The sequence below is a fragment of the Leucoraja erinacea genome, chromosome 23 (assembly GCF_028641065.1).
Source record: "Leucoraja erinacea ecotype New England chromosome 23, Leri_hhj_1, whole genome shotgun sequence".
Lineage (NCBI taxonomy): Eukaryota > Metazoa > Chordata > Chondrichthyes > Rajiformes > Rajidae > Leucoraja > Leucoraja erinaceus.
This window is the reverse complement of record NC_073399.1, coordinates 18817098-18836661: the sequence shown is the minus strand read 5'-3', so window position 1 is coordinate 18836661 and position 19564 is coordinate 18817098. Positions and strand designations below refer to the sequence as shown.

Genomic DNA, 19564 nt, shown 5'->3' with positions numbered 1-19564 from the left:
CCTCTGACCTTAAAGCTGTGCCCTCCGGTCTTTGATATTTCCGGCTTCTGACTATCCACCCTATCTACGCCTCTCATATTTTTACTAGGTCTACCCTCAACTTCTGACACTCTAGAGAAAACAATCCAAGTTTGTCCAACCTCTCCTTATAGCCAGTACCCTCTAATTCAGGCGGCATAAGAGGGTAAATCTCTTCTATGCCTTGTCCAAAGCCTCCACACTCTTCCTGTAATGTGGCGACCAAAACTACACACATCACTCCACAAGTGGCTCAACCTAAATATTATAAAGCTGCAACTTAACTTCTTATACTCAATGCCCCAACTGACGAGAGCAAGCATAAATACCATGACATTCTTTACCACTCTATCTACTTGCTTTGCCACTTTAAGGAAGATACGGGCATGAACTCCAAGTCTCTTTGTCATAAGGGATAGGAGTAGAATTAGGCCATTCTGCCCATCAAGTCTACTCCACCATTTAATCATGGCTGATCTATCTCTCCATCCTAACCCCATTCTCTTGCCTTCTCCTCAAAACCCCTGACATCCGTACTAATCAAGAATCTATCTATCTCTGCCTTAAAAATATCCACTGACTTGGCCTCCACAGCCTTCTTTGCAACAGAATTCCACAGATTTACCATCCTCTGGCTAAAGAAATTTCCCCTCATCTTCCTGAAAGTCCTTTAATTCTGAGGCTATGACCTCTAGTTCTAGATTCTCCCATTAGTGGAAACATTCTCCATATCCACTCTATCCAAGTCTTTCACTATACTGTACATTTCAATGAGATCCCTCCTCATTCTTCTAAACTCCAGCGAGTACAGGCCCAGTGCTGACAAACGTTCATCATAGGTTAACCTACTCATTCCTGGGATCATTCTTGTAAACCTCTTATGGACCCTCTCCAGAGCCAGCACATCCTTACTCAGATATGGTGCCCAAAATTGCTCTCAATATTCCAAATGAGGCCTTACCAGCACCTTATAGAGCCTCTATATTGCAACGGCTTTATAAACTGCACCACTGTGCCACCACGGTGCTGCTGCAAACTTACTAACCAACACATCTACATTTAAATCCAAGTTGTTTATATATAAAATCACAAACATCCGAGGTCCTCGCACAGAACACACTGGTCACGGACCTGCAGCCTGATAGGTAACCAAAAGAACTCAAACCTTGAGTGGACAACAATCAAAAATGCTGGCAGGTCTCCCTGTTGCTCAACTATTGATGGCAACTGTCACTAACCTTACATGCCAGAACTGAAAATTGGATTATCCTCATTCTTTGGCTTTGTTTCACCTATTGTGAAAAAAACATTCTCAGCAACCCTATAACTCATCGTGGCACCAAGCTTAGACATGTTAACATCCGGTTTACAAGCACATGGAATCAGGAACAGACCATTGGAATCTTTGAGCATGTACCTACATTCAATAAGGTTATGTACCTACATCCGAATGCCTGGGTTTCATGACACTTGGAATTCAAAGCAAGCAAAAATGTCTCTAAATGTTAAAATTCTCAATTGATCCTCTGCCTCAGTTATATTTTTTGTCTCGATCAGTAATCGCCAATTATTAACATGCTCCCTGTATACGTTTTTTCCCTTCTGTTTTTGTCCTACAGAGCACAGTTATTCATTACATACTTCTTAACATTCTCCAGTCAAAATTATATCATTTGTTAATTTTCTATGTTAAGGAAATACAAACTTTGCCTGGAAATGTCTGCATTATGTTGTTCTAATTTGTTCTGGTATCAAGCTGCATTCTAAGACTAATATATTTATTCTGAGAAGATAAATGAGTGGTGAAATGGGTATGATGTGAGCAAAATGGGGTGAGAGGAAGAGGAAGGAATTATGGAGGGGGAGGGCGGCGAGGGGGAGAGGAGGACGGGTGTAGTGGATCGAGGAGATTGGAGAAGCAAATAACTGGATCATGGAGAGTTAGGATGGAACAACATGCATCCACCAAAAAAAAACATCAATAATGGTGGCATCTAAGCATCTATTTATATTAATTTTCGATTGGCAACTTTTCCTGAGAGGCAACAATTTTCACTGTGGATACCCTTCAGTATTGCACTGAAGTGCCAGGTTGGAATACTTGCTTATATCTGCAATGGAACTTTCACTTTAAGTTGATTCCGAGCCTGAACATGCCATGACAAGCAGCAGCAATATTTCATTATAGTTTTGGGATGAAGCTGCTTTCAATGGAATCACTGATCTGTTACCAGATCCTTAGAAATATAAAGAAAGCACTAGCAGAGTGACATAGTTAGCAACAGGTATTCTACAGAATAATTCACATGCTAATCAAGGTTCCTACTCAGGACATTGCTATAGAAATAGACTTGATTGTCACCACTGAATTAGAGGGTTGTGCTCATTCCATGACTTCAGAACAACTTTGGCTAACACATTGCAGTGCCATCTTCATTTTCAACCATTAAGTAAAAGGTTCAATCTGTCCTTTCGCATCGTCTTGCATGATTCCGAAGTACATTTTGTTGGCAAGATGAATCTTCCTGTGTCCTCACCAATATTACTTACTCTTCCTGCACGGCAAAAGCAATTTAACAGCTACCTTCATTTGTGTAGCCTCTCACAATGTATTGAAATATTCCAAGGTGATTAGCAGGAGTAATATCAAACAAATCTCTAAAATATGTCAAATCACTCTAAAAGATCTTAATCCAAAGATTTGGCCAATTTTAGGTACATTTTATGGACCATCTTAACAGGAGTAAAACAAAGAGAAAACAGAGAGAAACCAGATGTGCTTGGGTATAAAATCAAAATCTGACTCAAACCCAACCTGATAAAGTTCCCAGGGTACAGGTTTCTAAAACTCAAGGGCATAGGTTTAAGGTGAGAGGGGAAAGATTTACGAGGGACCTCAGGGACAACTTTTTGTACTCAGAGGGTAGCCTGTATTTGGAATGTACTGCCAGAGAAAATTAGATAAACAAATAAAATCATGCTTTTTAAAAGACATTTGGACGGATAGGTAGGATTTAGAACGCTGTGGGCCAAAAGCCCAGTATACCAATTTAGTTAGCATGGCATGTTGAGCTGAAGGGTCTGTTTCTGAGCTGTATAGCTCTATACATCCAAATCCAAGCCGAGCCATAGTTTTTTTCATACCGGATCCAATTGTGGTACAGGGTATATCCAAAACTGGACAAATTAAGTTTGTGTGCAACACATACAGTGCTTTTGACTAAGAGAAGAGAATACATATGGCATGACAACATTAGTCATTTGACCTGCATAAAATATTGAGGGGGGAAGACACAGTACGGCCTGGTTGGACCTGCAACTGAACGATTTATCAGAACAAGCTGAACACAACATATACATTGGGGCAGTCAAAATGTAGAAACAAAGAACTGCAGATGCTGGTTTACCAAGGAAAGACATAAAATGATGTTGTAGCTCAGCGGGTCAGGCAGTGGGGATATGCTGGGCTGGGCTGGGTCAAGTAGTCAGGTCTTTATTGAAAGCACCTCCAACAGTGCTGGCAGTGTTGAAGGAATTGAAACAGTGGATGTGCTAAAGGCTAGTATTGGAAGATGCAGAAGCATGGATGACTTGCAGGAGAGTCTGGACGTTTGGAAGAGGCTGCAGAGAATGTGGGGTTGGGGAAAAAAATAACGTGAGTGTTGCAGAAGTCTGCATACAAGTCCGATGATATTACAACTGAGACCATGATGGAGGGAGAGATTATATAATTTCATTCAGACCGAAAGGTCTGAATGACAATAAAGGAGTCTAATTCTAATCTAATCTAATTCTAATAAGCAGAAGTGTGATGGGTAAACAAAGATGATCAGTTATCTATCTCATTGGTCTTTGTATGGTTTATCTGCGCACAAATTACCTGCCACATTTGTTGATAAAAATCACAGACTGCAATCCTATCATCAGCTAAGATAGCTTTAGAATGCCCTGAGGATGGACAAGAGCACTATATAAACACAAACACTTCTTTATATCAGCCACAACAGATACGCTTCCACCATGGTCAAACCAAAAGGACGGGGAAAAGATCTATTTGCTACAGTGTGATTACAGAGAAGATTGACCAGATTACTTTCTGGTATTGTGGGTCGGGTCATATACATAGATATCTCCATCGTCTCAGCTCTACTTCGGTAAAAGATTCAGCACCTCAGATACACACGGGCATAAACCTCAGTTGTCATCCCTACAGAGGCAACATTCCACCTACTTAGAAATACAAGAATCATCTCCTTACCCATGCGCCCACAGGTTAAAAAAAAAACTGCTCAATTGTAAACATAGTCGTCTCAGTCCCAAGTAGCAATGTTACTTGCATCCTCACTGTTGTGAAATTAAAATGTTGCTGTTTCATTTATTCCCCCCATAAAGAGTGCAGAACCTAATATTTCTTCTCATAATCCTGCTGTCAATAAAACTCAAAAGATGCCACTAATTTATAACTTTTTTGATTCACCCCTTCGTTCCTGTTGCCAGCCTTGGGTATTCCCCCTAGGTCATACCATTGCATAATTTCCCCCACCATTGACAAAAGTACATACCAACTAGTTCCTGAGGATTCTTCTTTTCTACGTCGAGGAACTCCTGAAAAATAAATTGAGATTACGAGCCTTAGTCAAAACATATAATTGACATTTGCATCTCATGCAGTACTCAGGGTGTTCATGGTGCACAATACGTACGTAGAATTTTAGGAAGACAGTTCTTGATGGATTCTGCATCAGTGACTTTATAATAGGGTAAGGGCCAAAGAGAAAAATGGGAACATGCTAAATCTAAGAGTAGAGAAACCTCAGGGTTGAGAAGGGACAGAACAGAAGTGAGAGAAGGGTCAGAAGTAGGATCTCGACCCGAAGCATCACCTATTTCTCTAGAGATGCTGCCTGACCTGCTGAGTTACTCCAGCATTTTGGGTCTATTTTAGAAGTGAGAGAATTGCAAGCAAGGGGATGGCAGCAATGGTGGGTGGGTGGTACAAACAATCTGGCTGGGGAGGAAAGAGGGGACAGGGTGAGCAAGAAGGAACAAAAAAAAAAATCAGATGTAGCACTGAAGTGGTGCGGAAAAAAACTGACATCCACACCGCGTCTAACGTTGGAATGATATTCAAGTCAAGTTTATTGTCATAGTATGGCAAGGTACAGGTACAATGAGGATCATGCTTTCAGCAGCATCACAGGCCACTCAGACACAGAAAAAATAGTTACACATAAATTACACATCAACATTCTAAAAGAAAGTAAATTGTGCAGAAAAACAATATTAGTACAGATATTATTAGAGAAAAGAAAACGTCCATGGCAGTACAAGAGGTGGCCCATAATGTTCTGTTGTCGAGGAAGAATTAGAGTTGTGCGGATTGGTTCAAGAACTTAATAGTTGAAGCAAGAAGTTCCAGACCTGGTGATGTGGTACTTCAGGGTTTTGTAACTCCTGCCCAAAGATGGCAGTGACAAGAGGACATGACCCAGATGGGGGGGCATCCTTGATGATAGATGCCATCTCCTTGAGGCTTTTGATGGAGAGGAGGGTTTTGTTAGTGATGGATTAGACGTATTAGACACAAGGAACTGTAGATGCTGAATCTCGCAAATGACATTTCCTGTCGGACCATTCAGACAGAGTCTAAAGGAAGGCCCTGACCCGAACTGTGGATGCTACGTCAGTTCCTCCAGCACTTTGTGTTTTACTTTCTATAATACATCAGTAGAAGTTTGTTTAAAATGTTTAGTGACATATTGAATCTCTTTAAACTTCCCAGAAGCATAGGTATTGGCTTGACTTCATTTAATACATTTGTGCGGATTTCAAGAAAAGTCTTTCAAGAATTGGAAGCTGCTAACTCCACCACTGATAAAAAGTGGCATGTGGTCTCCTGAATTCCCCTTTCTGAAGTTCACGATTAGTTCCTCGATCTTTTTGACATTGAGTGAAGGGATGTTGTTGCAGCACTACTCAACTAGGTATTCGGCCAGTCACCCGAGGTTTTGCCACCCACAGTGTATCGTTGTCTAATTTATAGATGGTATTGAAGCTGAGCATAACCACATTTTCATGGGTGTAAAGAAAGTAGAGCAGGCGGCTCAGCATGCAGCCTTGAGGTGCACCTGCATTAATGGTCAATGAGGAGGAGATGTTGTTATCATCTGCACTGACTGAGGTCTGCTGACAATGAAGTCAAAAATGCTGTACAAAGGGAAGCAAGAGGCCCAGGTCTTGGAGTTCAGTGATGAATTTGGAAGGGATAACGCAGTCCCTTGGAAGTCAATGAACTTTAGCCTGATGTAGATGTTCCCGTTAAGCAGTTGGCCCAGAGAGTCAGTGTGTTCACATCTGCTGTTGACCTGTTGTGGCCAGAGGCAGATGGAAGCTTGTAAATTCAAGCTTGGGAGCCGGTTCAAGTCAGCTATGTAGCAGTGGAATGTTACTGAGGTAGCAGCAGGGGCAGAATCAGCTTTGAATTCTCCTTGTTGAAAATACATTTAAAAATAAAGCTTGATGTCAGAAACAAAGTATGTAAACATTAAACCGTGGACTAAGAGTGTTACATGTCATAGTTTCAATCACAGTACACCGACAAATCTGCTCAGGGATAATCTATTATCCGAGGGCTGTGCGCCTTTCACGAGGTAAGAGTTTCTCCTACAGTCCCAGTGTGTACTAGGATTAATTGCTGAGCACTGTTTGGATCTACAATTTGGAGATAACAGAATAGAATCTGAATTATTCATGCACGGAAGACAGTGATTTGGCTCACTGAACCCATGCTGTCTCTCTGAAAGAGCAATTGGTCAGTCCCACCCCCTCCCCTCTTCTGCCAGCATCCACTAGTTTTCACCCCCCTCAAGTATCCATCCAATTCCTTTTATGAAAGCATGGATTGAATCAATTTCAACTACTCTTCCCTCAGAGTGAATTCCAAATCATAACTTCTGAGTGAGAAATTCCTTTACTGATCAGTTTATACTCACATACACCAGTTCTCAGCCCGACTGTCAACATGACCAATTTCTCTTAGCTTTCTTTGTCTGTGTCTTTTGTAATTTTGAATAACCTTATCAAATTACCTTTCAATCTTCTCGTTATTTATGGAATGACATTGCTCACCCCACCTTTTCTTCACCCATTCCAGGGCCTTCACAATCTTGATATAGTGACCAGAACTGTACCCAATACATTATTTGCAGGTGACCCAGTGCTTGGCAGAGGTTTAACATAACCTCTGTGGTTTTGTACTCATTATTTTTAAACTTCTGATCTTGAATGCTTTGTTTTAAATTGCTTTTATAGCCTGTCCTGCTACAAAGGACTAATGAACATACACATGCAGGTTGTTTTTTTTAATTCACCACCATTAGAATGGTACCCATTCTTCAGTTATCCTGCCAAAATGTATTACTTGACGCAAACACAGGTGGTTGCAGGCAGTTTTAGTTTTTAGTTTCAGAGATAGAGCGTGGAAACAGGCCCTTTCGCTAACAGAGTTGACGCTAACCATTGATCACACTTATTCCATGTTATTACACTTTCTTGACACATATGGGGCAATTTGCAGAGGCCAGTTAACTTAAAAACCCACAGGTCTCTGGGATGTGGGGGGAAACCAGAGCACCCAGAGGAAACTCACGGGGTCACAGGGTGAACGTGCAAACTTCATATGGACAGTTCCTGAAGTGCGGATCCAACCCGGGTCTCTGACGCTGAGGGTTAGCAGCCCTTTGTGCCGGCTGCCCTTAGCTTATGGAAGCCGTGGTTGGCAGCTTTGTGGCAGTCTGCAGTGGAATGTTCCTTAGGTAGCAACATTGGAGCATAACTGGTTTGAATTATCCCCATAACAGTAAATATAAAAAATAATTGATGCCAGAAGCAGAGTGAGGGCTTGAACATTACACCATGTGTCCACCCATTTTACCAGCCTCAGTATCCGGTTGATCACTATCCTCCTGAATGTTTAACACACTTCAAGTTTTATGTCATTGGTAAATTTTGAAATGGTCAATTCTGTATAGCCAGCTAAACAGAGCCCATGGAGGAGTAACGATCCATACCTTCCACTGTTCCAAGAAAGAATTGCTTGCATGGCTAATTCTTAATGTCTTCTTCACCTAACGTCCTTTTTCCTACTCATCAACTGTGCTGACAAATATGGGATCTGGCGTTTCACCAAGTCCAGTTACATATTGTTTACAATCCCAATGTCCTAAAACCTAATGTTTGGAGAGGATAAAATAAATTAGCGTAGGATCGGTGTAAATGGTTGGCAAAGTCTTAGTGAGCCAAAGTCCCTGTGCTATATTGCTATGACATTGTGAAGAATAACAATACCAAACTTGTGCTGGATTTTGATAGTTTACCCATACATATATGACTATTAACGATGTTCTTCAACATCAATATCAGATGGTTGTCTATCACTAAAGCTAGGCTAATACAATGCAGGACACACAAAAAGCAGAAGGGCCTCGGGCTCAAAACATTGACCGTTTCTCTCTTCCAGAGATGCTGCCTGACCCGCTGAACTTTCCAACATTTTTCTTTTTTACTTTTGTACTTTTACTTTTACTCTTGAACAACAAATTTAAATGGAGTCTCTGGGCTCAAGTGCCCCCTAATGCAGCCTGGGTTACTTCTTCCTAGTCGTTCTGCCTTGTACCTACCAGTGACACACTATGTGACACAATTCCGGTTTACTCCACACAACGCAGAACACAAAAAAGACTGGACCAACAAAACTCCAGGTGCTGGAAATCTAAATCAAAAATAGAATCATGTAAGCTCGCAGCAGGTCTGACAGTGTCAGTGGGGGGTCAGTGAAAGAGACCCCATTTTGCATTTTGTTCATCAGAATGGGATTGATGAAAGCCAAGAAAACTCTAGGGGTCGCAGCTTTGTTGTACCTTACTGCGTTCTATACAGCAGGTTCAGTCATCTGTTCTGTGCAAAAACTTACTCACTTGCAGCCACTCCCTCCCCAAGCATCTGTGGCATTTTCTTAATCACAGCTGCAGGTATTAAAGTGGTCTGTTTCAGCTTGTTTAGCTGCTGTGCAGTAAAAGACTTAAAGGAAATGTAATAGTTGTACTGAAACGCACAAGGGCTAATACATATTGAATGGTCAGTAACAGATAGGTGCAGATGCAGCCAATAATTAAAGCATACTCTCGTTGAACACAGGACTGCAATGAGAACATACAATCACAGACTGATTATAGGATACAATGAGCAGGCACAATCACTCTCACTGAATAATGGATAGTTGTGCAGATCCAGTCACCCAAGTGTAGCAGTGCGATGTGTTTATAGTCACTTTTACTGAGCCCCAGAATACAGTAATGGGCAGATGTACTGAGGGACAGGTAATAATGTAAGAAAACCCTATTTTGTGATCCATGGACAAGGGCTGCAAAGATGGTTTTAAAGAACCTGGTGGGTACAAGAAACAGTAAACCCATGCAAAAACCCATGCAAATGTTTGTGATTCGATTCTGAGGTAGGATTGTGGTTAGGGTTGGGCACAGTGGTTCAAGAATCTGATAGTTCAAGAGTAAAAGCTGTTCTTGAACCTGGAGGGTCAGGCTCCTGTAGCTTCTTCTTGAATTTAGCAACGAGAAGGGAGCATGGACAAGGTGACGGGGGCCTTTGATGATAGTAGCTGCCTTCTTGACCCACATGTATCGTTTCAAGATTCAGGTGACCTGATTTTAATCCCATTAACAGAAACAAAAATCCACATTTTTCCCTCGGGTAACTGGTTTGGATTTTCCTTCACAATCTACAATTTCATCTCACTGAAGTTAATAAATCACAGATTGGTAATGCCAGCAGAAAACTCAGGCATAGTCACGCTGTGAGTGACGCCAAGTCCAATAGTTCCATCACGGACAGCCTGTAGCACATCGTGCACAAGTGTATGGAATATCAGATACCTTGGGAGACATTGAGCTAGATGTCCAAGATGTACACTGCACAGTGTCATGGGCAGGTCTATAGTTTGACACAACTTGAGGTTTTTGACACCTTACAGTGTATCAAAGAGGGATTGGAAGTGTTTGAAAAGCTTTAAGGTGAAGTAAACAGGATGATTGTTGGATTTAACAAACTGATGTAAGGCTCTCAGTGATTAACCTTACCATCATCACATTCAAGACTGATCAAGACTTTCATTGCAATGAAAGGTGTGAAGGGGAGTAATGAAAGCAAGCTATTACTCTTGGCTGAGTACAAGTTGAGAAGACCCATCTGATACATCACTTATCTAGGGACCATATATTAACTTGATTTATGGAACAAGGAGATGGAATAGAGGCTTGCTCTGTTCACTAGGGGCAGCACAGTGGCACAGTTGCTGCCTTACAGCACCAGGGACCTGGGTTCGATCCTGACCTCAGGTGCTGTCTGTACAGAGTTCGTACGTTCTCCCTGTGGGTTTCCCCTGGTGCTCCAGTTTCCTCCAAAGACCTACAGGTTTGAAGATTAATTGAGTTCTGTTAATTGTCTCTAGAGTGTAGGATAGAATTAGTATAGGGATTGCTAGTCGGCACGCCAACTAAAGGTCCCTTTTACACGCAGTATCTCTAAACTAAACGAAAAAGCTAATCCCAAGTTGAATTTACACAGCTTAAATTAAAGTAGGAAATTGGAAAGGTTCTGCTTGACAGAGTGTAGGTGGCCTGGGGAGAGAAATGATTTAAGATCAAAAGACAACTTTAATGAGGAGGTGGTGCTGAGAGTCGTGAGTGGATTTATAATAGTCAGAAAGCAATTGATAATATAAGCCCTGCTTGATTCGTCAGGTGCGGGAAGGAAATTATTGCTTCCTGAAGAGGAGCAATGGGTGAAACAAATAGAAATTGCTTGATGAATTTGGTCATTAGAGCGATTAAATGCCAGGTGGTCGTCAGGTAAAAATACTAGGAGCTATTTACTAATGTGGGGAGTAAACCCCAAATAGCCCCATTTCACGCTGCATCTCAAAGCATTTCCATTCATCGATTCAAATAATAGAGAATGACCACTTGTAGAGTCCCAGCTGCTCCTGCAATGTATAAGATGATTGAGTGATGTTTGCTGGAAACCTTGTCGGTGCTGGAGGCTGTAAGCTCTTCCAGTGCAATGATTGAGATCAAATATTAACTAACTAGAGAGTGGACATCCCTTCTACCCCATTGTAGACCTTCAAACTATCTTTAGTCGGACTTTATCTTGCACTAAATGTAATACCCTTTATCCTGTATCTGTACACTCTGGATTGCTCGATTGTAACATGTACTCTTTTCGCTGACTGGGTAGCCTTCAACAAAAAGCTTTTCACTGTGACAATAAGAAACTAAACTAATAAACAAAACTAAAAGAGATAAGGTTACAATATCGAGGTTTGGAATTTCTTATGTGTGTGTTGTATTGGGGGGCAGCAGGTGAAGATGTGCACAGGCCACATTGCCACTAAAGGAACAGTAATCAGGAGCAGCATTAAAGAACCCCACTTTCTTATATTACATCTAGCAGACAGAAACTTGCAGTCCCTTCATGGACACATGTTTGTGATAGCTAAACTATTTCACATCATGAGCCAAATCAGTAGTTGAGAAACAGTGTACGACATTGCGTATGCTCACTGCCAAGCTCTTCCCTGTCCAGGCTCCCGTCCCTCCATGTTATGGACTGCAGACAGTAGGACCATGGCACCATGAAGCAAAGGCCGTGTAAGCATTGGGGATGGTAGTGGATGGTGGTAGGAAAGAGGGACAGTATAGCTAGGGGTTTGCTACTTTTCTCTGCAAACCCAGAAGACTATTGCAGGATTAAGGACAACATGGCTAGACAGGTACTCGGAACACGGAAAAAGGATCCAGTTGTCTTGGTCCACACTGAAGCAGAATATGCAAGCAGATAGGCTGTGGGCCGAGGAGCTTTATTCTGCAGTTTCGTGACCCAAGTCACCAAACTACATGAAATTTTCACATATTGTGTAAAAATATTTATATAAATCACTCCTGAAACTCGATATGAAGAAGACTTGCACATTTTTTTATTAAATTAGAGAAAAAACAGAAAAATGTCGGGTATTTTTTAGTCCAATCAAAGCACGTTTAACATTGAGTTGTCTGCCATTGGCCAATCACGCGCTTTGTTTCAGGCTAGCACACAAAATGGCTGAGGGGGCTTCACAGATGCCTGTTTTACTGGAGATTCCGATTTGTTGTTCTGTGGATTAAATGTCGTGGATACATGCAGCAGGTTAATTGTATTTAGTGGGAAAAGCATAAAAAAGGCTGAAGAAAGTGCTGCGAAGTGGATTAAAGTGCAAGAATGCCTTCAAAGTCCCTGCTGATGTGCTGGAACACAAAGAAGGCCCCCATGAATCAACTAACTGAAAGGTAAGATTAAAGTCTGAATTTATGAAAATCTATCTGTATGGACTTTAATTAATTTAATTGCACCATTTTATAATTTGAATAAATTCATTAATTCATTCCTTATTCATTCATTCACTCACTTACTCATTCATTCATGAAATTGAGGGCCTAAACTATAACACAGTCAATTAAACATTGTCACTAATGTCAGCCTGTTGTAGAGTAATAAGTCTTTATCAGCTAATCTCGGAGCTGCCTGCGAAAACTTACCGGGAAAAAGTGCTCCGATCGCGGGGCCTAGGTACTCGCGGTAAATAGCGATCGATATCCCTCCGTTTTTCTCCCATTATCGGGGTCTGAAAACGACCGCTACAGATGGCACTATGTACAACCTCCCCCCCTGCCCGCGGAGATGATCCGCGGCTCCGCGTTCGCGAATCAGCCGCTTATTAATTGAGACCGTGGCTTCACTTGACCGCAAGTTTTTATTGGTTTATCGAGCTGGAGGCAAGGGTTCAAAACCCATCGTGGATACATAGGATTTTAATTTAATTAGTCTGGAATTAAAACTGTTCAGTTTAGTTTATTGTCCCATGTACTGAGGTGGAGTGAAAAGCTTTTGTTCACTGCTAACCATTCAGCGGAAAGACAATACATGATTACAATCGCGCCATTTACAGTGTATGGATACATGATAAGGGAATAACGTTTAGTGCAAGGTTACGTCAGTAAAGTCCAATCAAAGATAGTCCGAGGGTGGTCTGTTTCAATGCTCCTGCTCTGCATCTGCTTTCTCTGGTTCAGCTCTAACTAAATTATTCTGGGCAGGTTCTGATGGAAAGATCTTTACTTGGGACAATAACACGGTTTATCTTTAGTGCATCTCCACAGTCGAAGTTGACCAACGATTCCTGGTTGTACTAATTAGTACCAGTTTGACATCATGAGCTCTTTATATGAATTGATAAAAGACATACCTTGGAGGCAAGAGGGACAGAGACAGAGACATCTGGGACCACACAGATGGTTGGGATTAGATCTGTCCACATGAATCAACAGAGGTACTTTGTTTAAGACGCTCTGTGGATGGTGAACTCACTCTGGGATTTAACCTCCAAAAGCATTGACGGGATTATATCCTTCCAGATTGGGGACACAAGAGACTGTAGATGCTGGAATATGGAACAACAAACAAAGTGTGGGGTGAACTTGGGTGAGGGATGGATCAGATAGACGCACAGAGTCTCTTGCCCAGAGTAGGTGAATTGTGGACCAGAGGACATAGGTTTAATTCCTGGGCCCCCATCACCTCATCTTTTCCATGGATGGCAAGTACCTTTGCATCTCAATCCCTACTCCTCAAGGCCCTCTGGTTCTTTCTTGAACAGTGACCGTTCAGTTCTCCTCGACCAATTCTCTCCTCCGCCTGATGGAACTTGGCCTCACCCGTTACAACTTCTCTTTCGACTTCACTCATTTTCTCCACGTCAAAGCAGTAGTCACCAGCACGGAGCTATGCCTGCCATTTTGTTGCTTACGTTGAACAGCCCTTGTTCCAAATATACCCCAAAACCAGAGCCCAACTCGTTCTCCACTCAGTTGATGGCTGCATCAGAGCTGTCTTCTGCACCCGTGCAGGACTTGTTGATTTCATTGACTTTACTTTTCATCGGTCTGAATAAAGGTATTCCAAAGACATACATGTATGTAGGTTAATTGGCTTGGTATAATTGTTAATAGTCCCTAGTGTGTGTAGTAGAGTGTTAGTGTGCGGGGATCGCTGGTCGGCGTTCAACTTCAAGTTCAAGTTCAAGTTTATTGTCATGTGTCCCTGATAGGACAATGAAATTCTTGCTTTGCTTCAGCACACAGAACATAATAGGCATTTACTACAAAACACATGAATAAATAAACTGATAAAGTGCAAATAACAAATAATGGGTTATTAATGTTCAGAGTTTGGCTGAGCCAGGTTTAATAGCCTGATGGCTGTGGGGAAGTAGCTGTTCCTGAACCTGGTTGTTGCAGTCTTCAGTCTCCTGTACCTTCTACCTGAAGGTAGCAGGAAGATGAGTCTCTAATGAGGTGGATGGTAGCTCAGGACAGCTATCTAGTTGTTGATATTGTCTTTGTATTTTCTTTCTGCTGACTGGTTCTGATGCAATAAAAAGCTTTTTACTGTACCTCGGTACACATGACAATAGATTAAATTGAACTGATAGGATGGTTCAGTTGCCTGATAACTTCGGGGAAAAAACAGTCCCTGTTTGTGCGAGATATGTTTAATTCCTCTAACTTACATTGTTGAGTTGCTGTGGTAGATTTGAACTCTAATCACCAAACCTTAAGAACACCTCTCTATTATATCATCCTGCAACAATATAGTACTCTGTGAAGAACTTTGTGGACTTTATATGGAATTAAAGTCTTTGGGACATTGGTTCCGTCAAATGTGGTGATCATCTGCCCCCTACTGGAGACTGCATCAACTTCCAACCTCTAGAATTCTATTCCTGTTTGGGAACTCCTGCAAATATTGAAGGACCTTTGAAAATTCTGTGAATGTCAACATATTCCTGGGCTCAACACTAAGTGCTGGAGGAACCTGATAGGTCAGGCAGCATCTGTGGAGGGAATGCACATGGGTCATTTCGGGTCGGGACCTTCTTCAGACTGATGGAATTTAGTTTCATTTAGTTTAGACTGGTTTAGTTTAGAGATACAGCGCGGAAACAGGCCCTTCAGCCCACTGAGTCCGCACCGACCACCGATCCCCACACATTTGCACTATTCTACATAAACTGGGGACAATTATACATTTATACCAAGCCAATTAACCTACAAACCGGTACAACTTTGGAGTGCGGGAAAAAAACGGAGATCTCGGAGAAAACCCACGCGGGTCAGAAATCCTGTAGTCACGGTGGAACCTGGGTCTCTGCCGCTGAAAGGCAGCAACTCTACCGCTGTGCCAGGTGCCGCTCCTGGTGGTGAGAATGGTGGAGAGAAACTGGGAAAATAGTTTTTTTCTAACTGGAGACACGAAGAACTGCAGATGCTGGAATCTTGAGCAAAACAAAAAAGTGCTAGAATGAACTGAGCAGGTCAGGCAGCATCTGTGGAGGGAATGGGCAGGGGATGTTTCGGTTTGGGACTCTTCTTTGGACTGATGGAATAAGGGAGGCAAAAACTGGTAAAGAGAGGTTGGAATGGGGGGCAGAGCCTATCCCTCCTACATCGACTCCATCAAGGAACCCCGACAGCCCTTTCAGGTGAGGCAGAAGTTCACTTGCACTTCCTCCCACCTCATCTACTGTATCTGTTATTCTCGGTGTAGACTTATATATATCAGCGAGACCAAGCACAGGCTTGGCGATTGTTTTGCTGAACACCTATCCCGCTGAGACAATCCCGCTGAGACAATAGACAATAGGTGCAGGAGTAGATCCTTCGGCCCTTCGAGCCAGCACTGCCATTCAATGTGATCAAGGCTGATCATCCCCAATCAGTACCCCATTCCTGCCTTCTCCCCATATCACCTGACTCTGCTATCTTTAAGAGCCCTATCTAGCTCTCTCTTGAAAGTATCCAGAGAACCGTCTCCATCGTCCTATGAGGCAGAGAATTCCACAGACTCACAACTCTCTGTGTGAAGAAGTGTTTCCTCGTCCGCATTCTAAATGGCTCGCCCCTTATTCTTAAACTGTGGGCTCTGGTTCTGGACTCCCCCAACATCGGGAACATGTTTCCTGCCTCTAGCGTGTCCAAACCTTTAATAATCTTATATGTTTCAATAAGATCCCCACTCATCCTTCTAAACTACAGAGTGTACAAGCCCAGCCGCTCCATTCTCTTAGCATATGACAGTCCCTCCATCCCGGGAATTAACCTTGTAAATCTATGCTACACTCCCTCAATAGCAAGAATGTCCTTCCTCAAATTAGGGGACCAAAACTGTACACAGTATTCCAGGTGTGGTTACACTAGGGCTCTGTACAACTGCAGAAGGACCTCTTTCTTTTGCTTTCTTCACTGCCTGCTGTACCTGCATGCTTACTTTCATTGACGAACAAGGACCCTCAGATGTCGTTGTACTTCCCCTTTTCACAACTTGACACCATTTAGATAATAATCTGCCTTCCTGTTTTGCTACCAAAGTAGATAACCTCACATTTAACCACATTAAAATGCATCTGCCATGCATATGCCCACTCACCCACCCTGCATTCTCATAGTATCCTCACAGTTCACACTTCCACCCAGCATTGTGTCATCTGCACATTTGCTAATGTTACTTTGAATCCCTTCACCTAAATCATTGATGTATATTGTAAATAGCTGCGGTCCCAGCACCGAGCCTTGCGGTACCCCACTAGTCACTGCCTGCCATTCTGACAGGGACCTGTTAATCCCTACTCTTTGTTTCCTGTCTGACAACCAATTTTCTCTCTCTCTCTCTCTCTCTCTCTCTCTCTCTCTCTCTCTCTCTCTCTCTCTCTCTCTCTCACACACACACGCGCACACACACACACACACACACACACACACACATATATACATTTGCATATGTACACAAACATAAAATTAGCCAACAAACAATAATAGTGCAAAAAAACAAAACCGCTGCTCTGAAGTCGATGTAGTTCGGATCTTATTTGGAGGTTGTATTGTTTAATAGCCTGATGGCTGCAGAGAAGCAGAAAATGTTGGAGCTACTCACTTTCATTTGTGGCGAGAGGAACATAGTTCACATCTCAGGTCAACAACTTTTCATGAGAACTGGGAAAAAGTGAGAAATATAAGCTTGTTTTATAGCTTCCAGTTCTGATGAAATGTAATGAAATCAAAAATAAGTCTCTTGGTTAGAAACCCTGGTTGGAAACAAATAAATTGCAGAATAATTAAACGCTGTTCAGTTCTATCTCTACAATGGAGGGCACAATTAAAGCCCTGTCCCACGGTACGAGTTCATTCCAAGAGTTCTCCCGAGTTTGTCATAATTCAAACTCGGAGATTTACGATACTGGCCACTCGTCGGTACTCGGGGCTCTCGTGGACATTTTTCATCATGTTGAAAAATCTTCACGAGTCTTCCCGTGCTTTCCTGCCGTTAGCGAGTCTTCCCGAGTACCTGCCATTAGCGCTAAGACACGTCCCCGAGCTCCGACGTACCCGCTACGTTCATTCTCCGTGCTTACCATGAGTTTGATTTTTTTTAAACTCGGGAGAGCTCTTGGAATGAACTCGCACCGTGGGACAGGGCTATTAGGTTTCTATATGTGTGGAAGGTAGGAATTGAAAGAAATCGATGTTAGGATTAATGACATAGTGCTTGGAGATTATGGCGATAGAAGCAGGAAACAGTTCTGAAGTTTGTGGATCTCCTTCCTGTGGACTAAAGGAATTTGATGTGATTTATTTGGATGCAGGAACAAACTGAAACACACCTCCCTCTTGTCTACATTTCTATCCTATAGGGTGGACGGGATACTGATTGTTTGCTTTGAGCCGTTTATGATCACAGTGAATGGCGGTGCAGCTCAAAGGCCAAATGACCTGCCCTGCACCATTCGACGTACCATTCATATGGCATTGTCTATTGTCTATAAAATTCCATAAAATGATACAACCAATTGTTGCCAAGAGATTTGGAATGAAATGTTCCGTTACTGTGGTATTTATTTAGTTTTCAGTTTAAAGAAGTAGCTTTTTTGAATGAACTGGAGTGTGGGGACATTCACACTTCTGCGTTCATTCTGTATTGTGTGGAGTGCTTGAGAGCTACGCATTTCAATTATTGAACAAACTGACCCGAAAATGGTTCATTTAAAACATCTTTATAATCTGAGACCTTTCCGTAAAAGACCTCTTGAGGGAACTTGGTAGACTAAGTAAGAAACTGAGTTTGAAATCAATTCCCCTGCAGTACACAATAGCCTTCTTTGTGCAGAAGCCTTAGGACTGGAAATACGTCCTCTTGAGCCGTTCTCGCTGGGATTTTTTAAAATTTATTGTGTTCTGATTGGATTGAACTCAATATTGTACCTTTTCACTTACATTGTGTGAATGAAATGTATAAAGATAGAAAGCATCTCCATCTTTGTTGTGCCTCTAGGGGACAACAGAGGAGAGGCACCTATTCTGCAGAATATGAAATTAATAAAAACACTTCTTTGCCTGAATTTGGCTCAAGAGCGTTTGTGATTTTGAATCTATATGTGTGGAAGGTAGGAATTGAAAGAAATCGATGTTAGGATTAATGACATAGTGCTTGGAGATTATGGCAATAGAAGCAGGAAATCTCTGAAGTTTGGTGATCTACTTCCAGTGGACTAAAGGAATTTGATGTGATAAATTATTTGGATGCAGGAACAAACTGAAACACCTCCAATAATCTATATTCTATCCTATGGGGAGAAGGCAGGAACGGGATACTGATTGTGGATGATCAACTATGATCACAGTGAATGGTGGTGCAGGCTCAAAGGGCCAAATGACCTGCTCCTGCACCATTCAGGTAATTGTCATATGACATTGTCTATTGTCTATAAAATGGAATTCAGAAAATTAAACAATGCATTGTTGCCAAGAGATGGTCTGTAATGTTCCGTTGCTGTGGTAGCATTAGGTCAGTTAAAGAACCTGATGGGACAGTAGCTTTTTTTGAACTGGGAGTGTGGGACATTTACACTTCTGCGTCTACTGTGGTAACAGTGAGAAGAGAGCACGGCTTATCCCATTTCAGCTATCAGTTGAACAAACTTAACCTGAACAACTTGGTATTCTTAACATCTTTATATTCTGAGACCTTTCCTGTAAAAGATCTTTCAGGGAAAGTGTTGCGACTATCCGCAGAAACTGCGTGCCTTTTGTAATCAATTCCCCTCGCAGTAGACAATAGCCTTCTTTGTGTCATCAGAAGGCTAAATTCAATCTGGAAATTGTCCTCTTGGGGAAAGATCATCAAATTTGTTTAATTTATTGTGACATTTGGATTGATACAGGTATTGTAATTTTCTTTTCCACTTACCTTGTGTAGTGCTGATTTACATAAGATGTTCACTCCTGTATATCTGTATGAGTGTGGGAAGCCAAATGTTTCAGGACATTTTATAGTGGAGACTTGTGTGCACAAAATTACATATGTTTTCCAAGTGATTTCCATCACA

At 42.0% G+C, this 19564-nt stretch overlaps 2 protein-coding genes across 5 annotated transcripts in view; one reads left to right on the top strand and one right to left on the bottom strand.

Annotated features, from left to right (window-relative positions):
* The window catches only part of sap30bp (SAP30 binding protein), a 97765-nt gene that overhangs the window by 29951 nt on the left and 48250 nt on the right, over nucleotides 1-19564 (bottom strand). The window contains exon 4 of the mRNA XM_055654008.1: nucleotides 4581-4623. Within this exon, the coding sequence (XP_055509983.1) occupies nucleotides 4581-4623 (43 nt within the window). The remainder of the gene's footprint in view (nucleotides 1-4580; nucleotides 4624-19564) is intronic.
* LOC129708329 (tropomyosin-like) overlaps nucleotides 10019-19564 on the top strand; it is a 39074-nt gene continuing 29528 nt past the window's right edge. Inside the window, exon 1 of one of the 4 annotated variants that reach the window (XM_055654006.1) lies at nucleotides 10019-12416. The gene's annotated coding sequence lies outside the window, so the exon portion shown is untranslated. Of the gene's footprint in view, nucleotides 12417-18587; nucleotides 19400-19564 lie in introns of those variants that run through there. The other 3 variants (XM_055654007.1, XM_055654005.1, XM_055654004.1) reach the window with 3 other exon arrangements.